This window comes from Sabethes cyaneus, chromosome 3 (assembly GCF_943734655.1).
Source record: "Sabethes cyaneus chromosome 3, idSabCyanKW18_F2, whole genome shotgun sequence".
Classification (NCBI taxonomy): Eukaryota; Metazoa; Arthropoda; class Insecta; order Diptera; family Culicidae; genus Sabethes; species Sabethes cyaneus.
Window position 1 is genome coordinate 117,016,672 of NC_071355.1, and position 16,902 is coordinate 117,033,573.

At 38.6% G+C, this 16,902-nt stretch overlaps 1 protein-coding gene across 1 annotated transcript; it reads left to right on the forward strand.

Annotated features, from left to right (window-relative positions):
- Positions 1–9,409: 9,409 nt before the first annotated feature.
- Positions 9,410–13,174, forward strand: LOC128740058 (uncharacterized protein K02A2.6-like). Its single transcript, XM_053835568.1, has 4 exons — positions 9,410–9,445; positions 9,513–11,309; positions 11,397–11,486; positions 13,142–13,174. The coding sequence occupies exons 1-4, from the start codon at positions 9,410–9,412 to the stop codon at positions 13,172–13,174; spliced, it is 1,956 nt and encodes a 651-aa protein (XP_053691543.1).
- The last annotated feature ends 3,728 nt before the right edge of the window (positions 13,175–16,902 follow it).

Below are 16,902 nucleotides of genomic sequence, written 5' to 3' on the forward strand. Positions count from 1 at the left end.
AATGCTCAAAGCTGACCCACCTTTGTCAGCCCAGATGATACATCAGCTTTTCAGCAATATTTGGGAAACAGCAACTATCCCGGTGGACTGGATGCAGGGCATATTGGTCAAAGTCCCTAAGAAAGGAGACATAACTGAATACGGTGACTGGCGTGGCATCACGTTGCTCTGTATTACTTTCAAAGTACTCTGTAAGGTGATCCTCAATAGGATCCAGGAGAAGATCGACGCTACTCTCCGGCGGCAGCAAGCTGGATTCCGTGCTGGCCGATCATGTGTAGACCATATCACAACGCTCCGCATTATATTGGAGCAGATCAAGGAATTCCAGGACTCTCTTCTGCTGGTGTTCGTTGACTTCGAAAAGACGTTCGACCGACTCAACCACGAAAACATCTGGGGCGCACTTAGGCGTAGAGGAGTTCCAGATAAGCTAGTCCATCTCATCGAGGCTCAGTACGCGGCGTTCTCGTGCAAGGTTTTGCACGACGGCGTCTAGTCCGACCCCATAAGGGTTACTGCTGGCGTGAGACAGGGCTGCATTTTATCACCGCTTCTGTTTCTCATCGTTATGGACGAGATATTAGTTGGAGCAATTGACAGTAGACCAAATCGAGGATTGCCTTGGAAACGATATGCAGAGCAAGTTAGATGACCTTTCCGAGAGCTCCCACGAAGCAGGTCTTACAGTCAATGTAGCGGAAACTAAGTCTATGGTAGTAAACGATGACACTAGAGACCTCCGTGGAGTAATCTCTATACCGGCCAGCAGACGATTTTGCGGTTGAAAATCTCCGCACAGCGACGATAGGAAAGTAGCTCGAATACAAATATAGCGGGTGGACTGTAAACCCAGTGAGAAATATTTTACTCTTCGTTACTATTCGTTCTTTATTGCTACCTTTACAACGTTTGAAAATACACTGAATACTGAATACGGTAACGACACTGTATAGCAAATTTCTTAACCTAGAATGTTCGCTGCTTTCTGATTGGCTCACCAATCAGCGTCGCGTAAACCACCACCAGCCAGAGAAATGAAAGCGTGTGTGTGTGTGTGCTAGCGCGTGCAAATGCCAAGGTCTAACAAAAAATGGATATGCTTGAAAATGGATGGCTTTGAAGGTAGCGAACAAATAGTATTGTGTATCCAGTGTTACAAACGGATTTGGTGGTGGTGGGGCCACACTGTACTGATCAGCTTTTACAGGGTCGTTTCACGGGGTCTCCGGTAGATTTTTCTTGGGCAAACTTTCAACAGGGAGTGTGCGAAGCGAACTTTTAAATATTACGTAGAGAACAACTGAACCTAATGGACTTTCATAACCATTTTTTGATAACACAGAACAGCTTAGTTAGGCAGACCATACATTTTTTTATTTCATTTGAAAGGAGGGGGAAATTATCTTGCATGCTTTAAAAACGCTTACTTGTTAGCACTTTTTTTTTAACATCACTTCGATTTCATTGCGGCCGGGATGAACGGTGGTCGACTTGCAGGCAGGAACCAGGAACGGGACAAGCTGACGACCGGAACGGAAACTGGCAATCATGACAGCAGGAACAACGGGAACGGGTCTCACGACGAGCACTAGCACTGAGCTGGCACGGGCACTGACGGCACTTTCAAGCCGCATCGAGGGCGGCAACTCGGCCGTGTAACGGGTGGCCTAGCGCTTCGGATCCGGGAGTGGGAGTGCGCACTTTACATTTTCTTCGCGAGCAACTTTGCACTGTCGATTGGGGTTTAACGTTTTAGGTGTCGGGGCGATTATTCAAGAACCAGTCCCCACGATTCATCAATGTTAGCGTCCAAAATGGATGCTACCGACATTTTGTCGCACTCGCGGTACACTGTTCAGTTTTTCTTGGGACTGGACTTTCGAAACGTTCACACTTGTAGTACACTTCACCCCAATCGACTGATCCGGCCAGGAAATAGCGTTGTGGCGGATCATGCAACGGATCTACGGATCCAACTTAACGGACCTATCACTGAAACGTGGTTCTACAATTACTAACGGAACGACACTGCCGCTGAACTTCACTCCACGGACCGATTTTTAAAGAAAAGACCTCGTTTGCGCCATTGTGCCGCCTTTTATACTCTCTTGCGGTCATTGGTGTTCGTTATCCCTCCTCTTGATGACTCAGCAATTCGATGACAGTTCTCGACGTGTCATATTATTTCATAACGGCGTGTCATATTCATAACCGAACACTACAGCTGTAGCACAGTTTTCCAACACAGATATCAAATTCGCTTAGGTTTAATCGTCTCGCAGTAAAGAATTTGCGATCTGTTGGGACAACGAACTTGTGTCATTTTTTCTGGCACACTCCCCTAACACAGACATCAAATTGAACTAAGTTTAATCGCGTTCGTAAGAAATCTGTTGGCACGAGCGGGCATTGTCACTCTTTCTGGGGTACTTCCCAAGCAAGGACATCAAAATGGTCTAGGTTTAATCGCGGTGTTAGGAAATCTTGTTGAAATGAGGAAACTTTGTCACTTGTTTTGGCTTACTAACCAAGCACAGATATCAAATTACCATAGGTTTAGATCATCGTAAAGAATCTTCTAACCAATCACGAAGCGAGAATTCTGGTAAAACATAGGTTCATTATTTTCAATTTTTCAATAGTTCAATATCAATAATCTATACTTTTCTTCATTTGTGTCAATTCTTAGAAGATTTTCCAATCGATTGGTGTAAGAATATTGAAAATCGTTTGGGAAACCACTAGGCTATTAGCGTTCAAAACCTGACCACTTTTCGAGAAAGATTTTTTGGAATTACCCCCTATACCAGTTACCTTCCTGAAAGACGTAGTCTGACGTCAAAAATGACGATATTTCACAGGGTCTAATTCAAGTTTAGGTAAATCTGTCCGTTTACAGTCCCGGTAGTCACGAACGGAGCACTTCGTTTGCCACATGAGCTGATCGCTTGGGAAATCATGTACTTCTAGGCAAATTTTAAAACTTTCTGCATCCTTACTTTCTCCGGAATTTCAAATTTGTGCTGGGCGGTGAAGTACAGTAACCCCGGAAGTTGCCGGAAGTCCGCCTTGACGTAAGTCTCATCATCCATGATGAAAGAGTTGTGGATTTTCCAGGTATTTGCGCAAAATAAATTCGCGATTTTATTCTTTGGGTGACGCCATTTTTTCTAATTTTTGAAAAACTGACCGCGATAAAAATACAGCGTAAACAATATACTCTAAACTACTTCCACCCAAATTTTCTAGAGAAAATACCTGTAGGGTTCTTCGTTGAGTGCTTACCTTACGCTTAATATTCTTTGACTCTTGTTTCACATACATACCTAAACATTAGAGTGTCCCAAAATAGCACTATGTCAGAAAACCCGGGGGCTCACCCCTCAAATGATAGCTTAGGGTGTCACAACAAAACTTTTATATGACGTCATCATTGGTTGCCGCGATTTAGGGGTCGCACATTTGAGTTTTATGAAAAAATGGCATTTTTCAGGAGTAGATTCAAAAAAATAGTTTTAGAAATGTTAAAGTAGGTGAAACAAGGTACTTAACTATTTTTTTCACAATCATTGGGATCTGATACATTTATAAAAAAGTCATGGAGGCATGTCTGGAGTCATATTTGGTTACAAAAAATTATTGAATTCGGGTAAAATTTAAAATTTTCGAAATTTCATTTAAATAAACGTCAAAACAGGGTATCGAACAGTATCTCAGAGTAACGTACGTATACTGTATAGATGGGAAATTTTATGACGAACAACTTTGCCGAAGAAAGTACGGACGTATGTTCAAATCTCGCTGAGGTATTCACGTTTTTCTAATGGCGGAACCAAACATATTTTCACAATTTTCAAATTTTAGTAGTTCCACGCGAAAAAGGTAAATGATAAAACTTGAACTATTTATTCTAAACGTTACCTACGTGTTTGATAGGAAGAAATGTGCACTTTCCAGAACATTTGGCACCATTTAGGCTCAAGAATCACTTTCAAAAAAGGCGTATTTATTTTAATATGTACTATGTTTGAAAAATCGTATCTCCCGAAACTAGGGTTGCTCCAAAATGATGCCTAAGCGTGAGTTGTAGAAATTTGATTTTCAAACCTGAAAAAATAAACGCTGAAATTTTTTTGACCCTTTTTGTACTATCAGTAGATGATAGAATCAGCAAGGTGTATTCAGACAAATTGAAAGGTAATATTTATTCTAGTTGCTAACTTGGTAATATAACACGGATAACATATGAAAAGGGCACGTTTAAAATAAAAATATAAAATATATTAAACTTTTTTTTCAAATATCTTAAATACGGTTGTATTTAAACGATAATTATTATTTTGAACACGTGTTGTTAAGCACACACAAAGTTGTTCTTCAAATTCAAATTACATATATGTATAACGAGAAATATAAGAATAATAATAAGAAATATAATAATAATCTTAGGTTACAAAATATTCATAAAAGTCGTTGTTCTGCAAAATCCTTTGACAAATGTACCATTTCAGAAAAAGCGTCAAAATGCATCAAATCACCACTATTTTTCCAAAAAAATATTCGAAGTTACCATTTCCTGTATATTTTATTTTACATTTTTTCCTTACTTTAGAACATAGTGAATTTTTTTAGTGTTTATTTTTTCATGTTTAAAACTAAATTTTCAAAAACTCACACTTAGGCTTCATTATGGAGCAAACCTAGTTTCAGGAGATACAAATTCTCAAACATAGTACTTATTAAAATAAATACGCCTTTTTTTAAAGTGATTCTTGAGCCTAATTGGTGCCAAATTCTTTGGAAGGTGCATGTTTCCTCTCATTAAAAACGTTTAGAGTAAATAGTTCAAGTTTTATCATTTACCTCTTTCACATGAAACTGCTAAAATTTGAAAATTACAGAAATGTGTTTTGTTCCGCCTTTAGAAAATGGTAGATATCTCAGCGAGATTTAAAGATACGTCCTTACTTTCTTCGGCAAAGTTGTTCGTCATAAAATTTCCCATCTATACAGTATAGCTACGTTGCTTTGAGACACTGTTCGATACCCTGTTTTGACGTTTATTTAAATGAAATTTCGAAAATTTTAAATTTTTCCCGAATTCAATAATTTTTTGTAACCAAATATGACTCCAGACATGCCTCCATGACTTTTTTATGAATGTATCAGATCCCAATGATTGTGAAAAAAATAGTTAAGTACCTTGTTTCGCTTACTTTAACATTTCTAAAAATATTTTTTTGAATTTACTAGTGAAAAATGCCATTTTTTCATAAAACTCAAATGTGCGACCCCTAAATCGCGGCAACCAATGATGACGTCATATAAAAGTTTTGTTGTGACACCCTAAGCTATCATTTGAGGGGTGAGCCCCCGGGTTTTCTGACATAGTGCTATTTTGGGATACTCTACTAAACATACATACCTTTACAGACCTTGCACGAAGCAGTGAAAGCAGTGGGAGCAGATGTAGAGTACATTCCAGCAGAGTTGGACGTGCAAAGACGGATCGGGTTACACGCGTGAGAATACCGAATATATATGTAGGAAAATAAACGGACAAGTCTTTACATTTGGCGACGATCGGAAAACCCAACGGGTAACAGTTAAGGTATGTAATGATTAATTGAAATCAAATGCGACTAAAATCCTTGTTAATAATCGGACGCTAAATGCTCAGTCCGAGCCCCGAAAAAAAAACAAAATGGCTGAACTGTATTGCTGTTCAGTTGCATTGAAAATGCTAGTAGTGAACGAAGGAGTGGAAGTGGTCAATCTTCGGAATAATAAAATCCATGATTTTTTTGCTATACGAAAGAAATTAGCGGCATTCAGTGTAAACGAGCAAATGGTACATTTTGTATTCTCCAACAAACGTCGGCGGATCGTTTTCATTTTTATAAGTTTGTTTTTTTCTGATACGTCTCACGAGTGAAGGGTAAAGAAGTGCAGTGGTGTAAGTCGATAAAAAAAAGTGAGGTATTTTTTTCTGATGGATAAACTGCTGCATGGAATGGATAACTGCTGTAAATATGCGACAACATAAATAGGATTAGTTATGTCCAAAAAAATAATAAAAAAAAAATTAGATTATCGAAAATTACAAACAATATTTTTTACCTTTGTTATACAATATAACAAAGGTTTAGGAATTGGTCGAAAAACACGAAGTCGATCTGAGGCCCGGAGGGCCGTGTCACATATACCAATCAATCAGGTTCGACGAATGAGCAATGTCTGTGTGTGTGTGTGTGTGTGTGTGTGTGTGTGTGTGTGTGTGTGTGTGTGTGTGTGTGTGTGTGTGTGTGTGTGTGTGTGTGTGTGTGTGTGTGTGTGTGTGTGTGTGTGTGTGTGTGTGTGTGTGTGTGTGTGTGTGTGTGTGTGTGTGTGTGTGTGTGTGTGTGTGTGTGTGTGTGTGTGTGTGTGTGTGTGTGTGTGTGTGTGTGTGTGTGTGTGTGTGTGTGTGTGTGTGTATGTGTGTATGTGTGTGCGCTTCAATTTTCAATCGCCTATTTCTCGGAGATGGCTGGACCGATTCGTCTGCTATTACTTTTATTTGAAAGGTATTTTTACCTAGTATATCACTATTAAATGGTTTCGTGGTCTGACTTTTAGTTTAAAAGTTATAAGCAAAAATGTGAAAATTACGTGACACGATTTTCTCCGGAACCACATAACCGATTTCATCGATCTTAGTACCAAATAAAAGCTCTTACTATTGCTAAACTTCACGCCAATTTTTATTGAAAACAAAAAAGTGGTTTAAAAGTTATGCTTAAAAAACCAGTTTTGACAAGGTTCAAATGATCGCCTGTTTCTCAGAGATGGCCAAACCGATTTACGTGCTATTAGATTCATTTGGCAGGTAATATAGCCGGATAGATCACTATTGAATGGTTTTTTGATTGGATGTTTAATTTGAAAGTTATGAGTAATTCAATACACCACACCAAAATTACTAATAATTTATAATGATTTTAACCAAGAAAAATAACCTAATTTCAATTATTTTAATATCAAACGAGAGGTTTTGACACTACGAATATATATGCAAAATTTCATAAGAATTGGTTTTACCGGTCAAAAGATATTAACCTTCGAACACTCGCGCCATCTTTTGTAACACGGTTACTCGTGCGCACAATAGCCCAAAACCAAAGAAAACGTGCGCACTAGAGTTTTGACTAGGAAAACTTGGTTTTAAGTTTATCGAACCTTTGGAAGAGTTTCTTGAAATTGAAAGCCTTATCGTCTGGTAGAATTTGAATTTTGATTAATCCCCCTAAAAGTGAAATAAAAAAAATATTTTCCTTCAGTTTCAATATAACACATTGATGTGTTCTGCAAAGTTTTAGAGCATATTATTACAAGAAATTTTGCTGAAGACAGTAACCTTCTATCTCTTCAACGAAGAGATCTTATTTATTGTATATGAATTTGAAAAATCAGTTTTTCTATTTTAGCTCTTTTGTAATTGTTGTATGACTTTTTCGTGTATTACAAAGTTGTATAAATAATAAAAATACACAACTTTGCTGAACATAGTATACCTCTATGTTTCCTTATTTACGAACTGTAGAACTTTGATTATAAAAAATACCCTGATTTTGACCCCGAATTACTCGACTACCAACAGACGGATACATTTTAAACATTTTACATTTGCTGGTAGTTTTGCTGCACTCAGACACCATTTTTCCATATGAAGAAACGAAAGAAAATTACAGTTGGGGCCAATTGCGGTACATCTTACATGCTACTTGCTTCGTTTCTGTGATGTCGGTTTATGCTAATCTATTTTCCTAACAATTTTAAGTAATAATGCATTGAATAATTCTGACATTTTGCTCATAACAAGTTTATTGAAGAATATACGTTAGTATATACGTAATATACGATTTGTAACTATATAACAATATGGCATTCAAAAACCTACATATGGTGTACAAAATACAACAACTTGAGTAACCGAAGGTTCATAAAAATTGATGAAATTTATTCAAGAAAACTTTATTGTTGTGAATCAAATAGAATCGCGTTACAGGAAATTATGCACAGTTCAAAAACCTATTAACTAGACCTTTACTACGCAATGTATATGTTAAAGAATAATATTTCATCTTACAACTTACTTTTACTTGCGCTTACCCTCATTAGTGAGTAAGTCTCAGCAATTTCATGAGAAAAGAAACTATCAAAATTTATAAGTGCTTCTATTTGTTTCAAATTTTGTAAACTTATTCAATTTCCAAAAATTTCATGTAAACCAAACGTGTCGATTTCTATCTCAAATTGCAAATAAGACGGTATAACAAAGGTTCCTTTCACCACTAGGTGGATTAAATCAGGTTTTTTCTTTTTTTTTCGAATTGATCGAATTAAATCGTATGTCGTTTTCTATGTTTTCTATTTTATTTATTATTGGAATAATTCTCATTCAAAAAAAAAAAAAAAACTGCCGTGTTGGCTCACATATATATATTGAAGTGCTGCTGGGTGCTATCTTATGAGTGTTGATGAAGAGAGCGTATAATAAAATTGAAAGGAGTATGTTGATAATCTAGTGTGGCGAGAAATAAGTGAAAATCAGGGAGCTCGACTCAGGTTCCTATTGTCGGCTCATCTAAAACAAAGTAGTGTAGCATAGAGCTATTTGGGTTGCTCTTGTGCAAGGAGTATAGAGATAAACAAGAAACGTAGCGGGGAGCTATGTTGTACTAATCTAGAGCAGGGAGCCTAGAAGTAACCGAGCAGGGAGCCTAGAAGTAACCGAGAAGGGAGCTGAAGGTAAATCAGTGCCTTAGCAGGGAGCTAAATATTCTAGAGCAGGGAGCCTAGAAGTAAACGACACACTTAGCACGGAGCTAAAAGTAAATTAGTGCTTTAGCAGGGAGCTATGTTGTACTAATCTAGAGCAGGGGGCCTAGAAGTAAACGAGACACTTAGCAGGGAGCTAATCGTAAATAGTACCATAGTAGGGAGCTATGTTGTACTAATCTAGAGCAGGGGGCCTAGAAGTAAACGAGACACTTAGCAGGGAGCTAATCGTAAATAGTACCATAGTAGGGAGCTATGCTGTACTAATCTAGGGCAGGGAGCCTAGAAGTTAATATGAAGCGTAGCAGGAAGCTATGTTGTACTACATTATTGTAGTGAATCCAGAAATAACTGGAAACACTTAGCAGGTAGCTAAGCCCTGTTGCTCATATGCTGGGAGCAAAGAGTAGGGTGGTAATCTGAAGCGCAGCGCTTAGAGTTGAATCAAAATCATAGCAGAGGGTTCAATTTTGATATAATATCGAAAACTAGATTTAAAAAAAAATAATAATAATAAATTACGAAACATTGTTAGTTATAAGAGCTCTAGCGGTGATGTTTTGGTTTTCTGTGCCGTGCTAGTTTCATGATGTTTGCTAAAGATCGTGTAACCAAGTACAGAAAGGTTATTTTTGAAAAAAAAAGATGGTTACTGATTCTGATTAGTCTTTATTCTTTTCTTATTCTTTTAGATCAAACGCTCCAAAATGTTGCATTTCGGTGGTCCTCAGTTACAGAAGGTGTTCAAAAGTTTGGAGGGCACTGAGGAATTTCCACTGGTTATGATAGAAAAACGTTGGTATGATGTAGCTGTTGATCGGTTGGATGCATACTTTAAACCACGCCGTCAAGACGTTCTTGAAAGGCATAAGCTAAGGAATATGAAACAGGAGGTTCATGAAAGTTTTTCTCATTACATCCTACGTTTACGTCAACAATTGATGGATTGTGGATTAGAAAAATATGCGAGAGAAGTACGGAACGTTCTGGAAGAGATTATGCTTATCGATGTAATAGTGGAGGGCTGTAATTTACCGGAGCTTCGACGGAAAATTCTTGAAAAAGATCAGTCATTGTCTGATATTGAAGTTTTGGGAACGTCTTTGGAGAGTGTTCGGCTTCAAGAGAAAGAACTCAAAACCGGTATTAATAATGATAGTGGTGGACAAACAGAAATCTGCAAAATGAAAACATGGAAATCGAGAGGTGAGCGTCAGCAAAGGCGAATAATGAAACGTATTATTCCTGGTCTGCACAAAACTGTCAGAAAGGAATTTGAAATTGTTTGCTATGGTTGTGGAAAATATGGCCACATCGCAAAAGCACCATCATGCCCAGCTAAAGATCAACACTGTCGCAGATGTCGAAAGGTCGGACATTTCGAGAAAGTCTGCCGAAAACGTACTTCTAGCCCTCATGCGACTGTTTTTCCCAAGAAAGTGCAAATTATTGAAGAGATTGACCACACTATTCTGAATCAAAAGCAAGATACGGTATCAACGGAGGCAGAGAAAAAGGTTTATTATACTTTTCACACGGGAAACCAGACTAACGTATTCCAATGTAAGATAGGAGGTGCTCCAGCCGAAGTGTTCATCGATTCGGGTTCAGATGTGAACATATTAACCATGCAGACATGGGAAGCTCTAAAGGCACAGAAAGTTGTTGTTTCTAGATGCCAAAAAGGAAGCAATATGATTCTTAAAGCATATGGTACTAGTGAACCACTTACGGTCTTGGGAACTTTTGATGCAATTGTTGAGATCGGAAAGCGATCGACTGAATCCAAATTCTTTGTTGTCGTGGATGGGCAGAGAAATTTGTTGGGTGATGTTACCTCAAAGAAACTAGGAGTTCTCAAAATCGGTTTTGAAGTAAATCAAGTGATGAATAGCTCGGATGTGAAGTGCACTCCATTTCCTAAAATTTTGGGAGTACAAGTGCGTGTTCTCATGGATCCCCACGTGGTTCCGATCTTCCAGCCTCTGAGACAAGTGCCTATTCACCTCGAAAACGCAGTTACGGAAAAGTTGGAGGAGCTACTGAAACGGGATATTATTGAAGTGAAAAAAGGACCAGCGACATGGGTTTCACCACTAGTAGTGGCAAGTAAGGCGAACGGCTCGATTCGATTGTGTGTAGATTTGCGCCGTGTTAACCAGGCGGTCATTCGTGATAGGCATCCAATGCCAGTAATTGAAGATGTTCTAGCTAGAATTGGAAAAGGGAAGATCTGGAGTGTGTTGGATGTCATGGATGTATTTTTTCTATTAGAGCTAGACGAGGACACCAAAGATATTATGACGTTCATCACTCATCGTGGACTCTATCGTTTTAAACGCCTTCCATTCGGTCTAGTGTCAGCACCTGAAATCTTTCAGCGTACGATGGACGAAATATTGGCAGATTGTGAGGGTGCTTACTGGTACCTCGATGACGTAGGTGTCGAGGGAAGCACCATAGAAGAACATGATTTACGACTCAACAAGGTATGATTTTTTTTAAAGTGTATTTTTCTTTATTATAAAAAAAAGATTAAATAAACTAGCTCGTTACGTCATTCAATATGGTTTCAGGTTCTCAAAAGATTTAAGGAAAAGGGAGTAGTTCTCAACTGGGATAAATGTAAAATTCGAGTCACCGAGTTCGAATTTTTGGGATATAAGGTTAGTTCTCAGGGAATAATGCCATCAAACGTTAAAAGAGATGCTGTTCTTAATTTTCGTCGTCCTATCAACGAGAGCGAAGTTAGAAGCTTTCTGGGTCTCGCGAATTATATGGGAAAGTTTATTCCCAAGTTGGCAGAAATTGATGAACCTTTAAGAAGAATAATCCAGAAAGGTAGCAAATTTCACTGGAGTGACGCTGAAGAAAAAGCGTTTAATATTATAAAGACTACGTTGTCGAAGGCTAGCTGCCTAGGTTTCTTTAACGCAAACGACGAAACTTCGTTGTTTACGGACGCCAGCCCATCTGCTTTGGGCGCAGTGCTTATTCAGACCAACAACCAAGGAGATTCAAGAGTGATATGTTACGCATCGAAATCGCTTACTGATACGGAAAGAAGATATTGCCAGACCGAAAAGGAGGCCTTATCGCTAGTATGGGGTGTAGAAAAGTTTCAAGTTTACCTGATAGGCAGAGAATTTAATTTACTAACAGATTGTAAGGCACTTATTTTCTTGTTTACTCCTTCATCTCGTCCTTGTGCACGAATCGAAAGGTGGGTGTTGCGCCTTCAAAGCTTCACGTACAATATTGTCCATATACCTGGGAAATCCAATATCGCGGATGTTATGTCACGACTTTCAACATCTGTTCCAATACCTTTTGACGAAACAGAAGAATTTGGGATTCAAGAAATTATTTCTGCTGCAGTAACGACAGTGGCCTTGACGTGGTTTGAAATCGAGACCGCTAGTCGAGAAGATGCGGTTATACAACAGGTTATCCAGGTGTTAGGATGATGAAAGGTCATTTACGTGCGAACGTATGGTGGCCGAAAATGGACCAACACATTGAACAGTTCGTTAAAGCCTGCCGTGGTTGTACTTTAGTGTCTGCTCCAAATCCACCAGAACCAATGGTACGCAAAGAATTTCCTACTCGACCATGGGAACAAATCGCAGTTGATTTTCTGGGGCCACTCCCAGAAGGTGAGAGTTTGGTCGTATGTATAGACTATTATAGCCGATATTTAGAAGTAGTTGAAATGCAAGACATTTCAGCAGCAGCCACAATCAATCAAATGCTAATTATTTTTTCGCGATATGGATTACCTGATTCATTACGAGCAGATAACGGTCCTTAATTTTCATCTGAAGAGTTCAGCGCATTTTGCCAAGAACATGGAATTCGACTGGAAAGCACTATCCCGTACTGGCCCCAGATGAATGGCGAAGTAGAACGTCAAACCGTTCTATTCTCAAACGCCTTCGTATTGCTCAAGAGCTAGGCCAAAATTGGCGAAAGGAGCTACGACAATATATTTTAACCTATCATTCAGCAGTACATCCAACAACAGGTAAACCTCCAGCTGAGTTGATGTTTGGACGACGTCTGCGTACCAAGTTACCATATATTCCTCCGATTGTCGATTATGATGAGGACGTTAGAGACCACGATAGAATTCAGAAGGAAAAGGGGAGGGTGTATGCCGATCACCGCAGAAAAGCAAGATCCAGTAGTATCGAGATTGGCGATCATGTATTAGCAAAACGTATGAAAAGAGACAATAAGCTTTGCTTTATCTTTTCTCCTGAAGAGTTCATCGTGATGGAAAAAAAAGGGACTGACGTAACAATCCGCTCCACCTCCACAGGGAAAGAATTTAGAAGAAGCGCTGCACATCTAAAACGTATCCCGCATGATTCCGGTGAAATCGACAGACCTTGCAATAATTTGGTAGACTCAAATTCAGAAAATGAGGTAGAACAAGCCGACATTTCTGCAAACCAGCGATCTAGAAGAACAAAGGCAGAGTCCAGTCGACTGAAGGATTACATTACGTACTAGCAAGATAACGTCGTTTTTCTTTTTAATGAAAGGTATGGATGTAGGGTTCTTCGTTGAGTGATTACCTTACGCTTAATATTCTTTGAAACTTGTTTCACATACATACCTAAACATACATACCTTTATAGACCTTGCACGAAGCAGTGAAAGCAGTGGGAGCAGATGTAGAGTACATTCCAGCAGAGTTGGACGTGCAAAGACGGATCGGGTTACACGCGTGAGAATACCGAATATATATGTAGGAAAATAAACGGACAAAATACAAGTCTTTACAATACCCAATGGATAATTTTCTGCAGCATTTCTTCCGTGGTGCAATTTGATGTGGGACACCCTCTACTTCTGACACTGGGTTTAATAATGTACGGTACAGTATTGCAGTATTGCAAATAACAAGTGCTATCGTTTGCCGTTTTTTCGGAAGTCCAATTTAGTGCTGGCGACACAATACTATTAATAATCTAAGTTCAATGTAAGACTTCCATCTGTCAAATTTGTCATATCAAAATTCGCGACTACGAAACTAAAAGAGATTTTAAGCCTGTTCGCACTTACACGAAATCCCATGCCGAATTGTCAAAACTAGCGTGAAAACATAAGCAAAAATACTTCCTTCTTTATTTTTATCACAAAAAAAACCAAACTAATATTAGCAACTTCCTAGTTGCGAATAGCAACTGTAATGATCAGAGCTGCCAGACATTTTTAGGCAATTGGATGAATACATTTGCTTGAAATTATCTAGTTTAATTCCAATTTTATGTCAAATTTATTTATATTCGTAGGGATTCGCGATAAGCGCGCAACTATCAAAGTGTAAACAATGAGGAATATCACTGTGATAATTTGCCAGTACATTTTCAAGTCATAATTTAAATAAAAGTTACAAAAATCAAGTTTAAAGACATAAATTGGTGTAGAATAAATCATTCTTATAATTTCACAACAATACTGCATAAAATTTGTGCATTCAAGCTCAAATTTAACAAATAAATTTTTTGTGCAACGTAAGAGCACCACAATCACTAGACACAATCGCGGACAAGACACTTCTAACTCTAACTAAAAACCGTGAAGAAGGTTTCATTGCTTAATGCTTGGGAATCAATGTTCATTTCCAATGCAACGAAACCGCTTATGAATGATGATGACGCACCAATAATCTCGCCTCTCTTCAATCTTATAAGAAAAAATTAAGCTGTGACATCTTTCTCACTCTCTCTACGACGTTGCATCGATGATGATACAATAACGACACAGTGATCAGTTGGACATCGGCTCTCGTCCTGAAGATAGGCATATGATGCCTGAAACCGGTCGACGTGTAAGTTAAAAGTAATTTGTTTTATTTTAACATTTTGTAAGAGTTAGAAGTGTCTTGTCCGCGATTGTGTCTAGTGATCAAGCTCAAAATCTAAGTTTTATAGTTGAACCCCTTGGAATGAGCATCAAAGCATTTTGACAATGAGATTCGCCCAGCCCTGTTTCGCCTTGTTTTGTTTTTTTGTAGTTTCGCCTGTTTACAATGCGCCTGTGTTTTGAAAACAATGCAGTTTCTCTCTTTATTATCGCCTGTTTACAAAACGATTTGAAAATAAGCCTGTTACTTCATAACAATGGAAGGAGCTAAACTGCAAATTGTCTTTTGTTTTGATTAAACACTTCTACCGCCCATCACTAAAAACTTGTTTTAAATAATTCTAACGATTAAAACAGAAGAAAGGATTCTTGCCAAGGATATTATCAGCCTTTTTAAGGCTGATGGTGTAATAAAACGGTTTGTTTACAATTTGCTAGTTGAGCCCCAGTCGCGAATCACTCCGGATTTATTGTTCTACAGTCTTCGGCACAAGGTAGTTTTGTATTTTAAAACTAATTTACGTTTTCAATTGAGGGGGTGAGAAGGAAGGGGTGTAAGTGACAAAATTGAAAAAATCGAGATAATGGTAGGAAACGATACTTTGAGTAAGGTTTTATGCATGCCAGAAAATTCACGTCAAAATTTTACCGTTTAATGACTTTTTTTAAAACATGAAAAAAAAAAGTACAAGGGTCCATGCCTAGTGGCACGGGCGCAAGCTTGAAGTAGGACTATTCTATTCAAAAATTATCCATGTAGAGTAACACAATCAGAAGTAATTGTATTTGGACACGAGTGCACTGCCACAAATTTAACGTTTTAAAGATCTAATCAAAAGAAAGTTTTTCATAATTTCACAAAACAGCCGCATTTGGAAATTTCATTACTTTACGACTAGAAAAGAAAACTTATCTCTCCATAAATGAAGGAAAAAAGGACGGTTCGTGGTACTTGATAAGTCTGGGCCTTTATTTCGATTTTCTATGGCAGCAGAACAGCGTAAATGTTTGAAACAACAAACAATCAAACTTTGATTCAATTCAAAGGGAATTTAATCCATAGCTCTTCTCCTATATATTTCTTTCATCCGTGTTAGGGAAGCATTGGCGCGGGAAGGCAAAATTTTTTTAGCAAAAATAAAATTAAAGCAACGAGTTAGAACAGAAGACCGCATGGTGAGTCACCACATATTTAACGTTTTATAGATCAAATCAGAAGAAATTCTTCATGATTTAAAGAATCAGCGACATTTGGAAATTTAGTATACAGAAAATTTTGATCTCTTCATAAACAAATTCGTTCGTCCTAAAAAGGACGGGTTGTGGTAAATTATGTGGTTGAAAATCCGGCCAGCAGAATGGCTTGAATGTTTGAAATAACACCTCCCAGGGCAATGGTGACAATGGTTATCGGACAGAGCATTTTCCATTGATTCAAGCTCTTCCGCTCCCGCAACCAAATATTCTAATATAGCAGATAATAGATCAATGCTCCGGTACCAACGCGGTCGGCGCACTCTGCGCCAAACATTGATCGGCTGCTGCTGCTGCTGCCGCTGCGCTGCGTTTTACCAGTTTGCCGAGTCCAGTGAGGGAGATATAATCGCAACTCTCTGCTGTCTGTACTGTACCGTACCGATGCCAATGCGAAAATGATGCCGTTCGCCGGCTTACTTCTGTTTATATACCAGAGCAAACGGCAGCAAGTTGTAACAAAGGCGGATCAACGTAGGGCAGAGAATCATAGACACGAAAGAAAGGCGGTACAACGTACAACGAAACCGTACATTCTTTGAAGAAAACCGGTGTCCGGTGCTTCTTTAATGAAGAGCTACCAGTTTCTGCAGAGCAACCTAATATGAAGCATCGTCTTCATGCCACCGAAATCCAGTGGAAAGGCCGCAAAGCGCGATAGGAAAAAAAAAGAAGAATCCACGCCACTAGGAGAGCAACGCTATTTTCTTTTATTTAATGCCGACAGGGATGGCACGGCAACGGGCATGGCAGACGTGCACTCACAGTTGTGTGTGGTTGTGCCGGGTGAGTTTGTCAAGCGCGCCATCTCGGAAGGTACCAAAGTATACCGGTACCGGCCTATAGTAATTGTATCTGGTCAGGCTTCTGTAACTATACAACAATTAGCCCTTTTTAGGGCCTAATATATAAATGAAGATGCAATTCGATTTTCTCACTAAACGCTTAGTCTCG

Excerpts from the sequence above, each read along its gene's own strand:
- LOC128740058 (XM_053835568.1), top strand. The coding sequence starts at position 9,410 with ATGTTTGCTAAAGATCGTGTAACCAAGTACAGAAAG. Across the intron at positions 9,446-9,512 it reads GTGTAACCAAGTACAGAAAG|ATCAAACGCTCCAAAATGTT; the intron begins GTTATTTTTGAA and ends TTATTCTTTTAG. Across the intron at positions 11,310-11,396 it reads ATGATTTACGACTCAACAAG|GTTCTCAAAAGATTTAAGGA; the intron begins GTATGATTTTTT and ends ATATGGTTTCAG.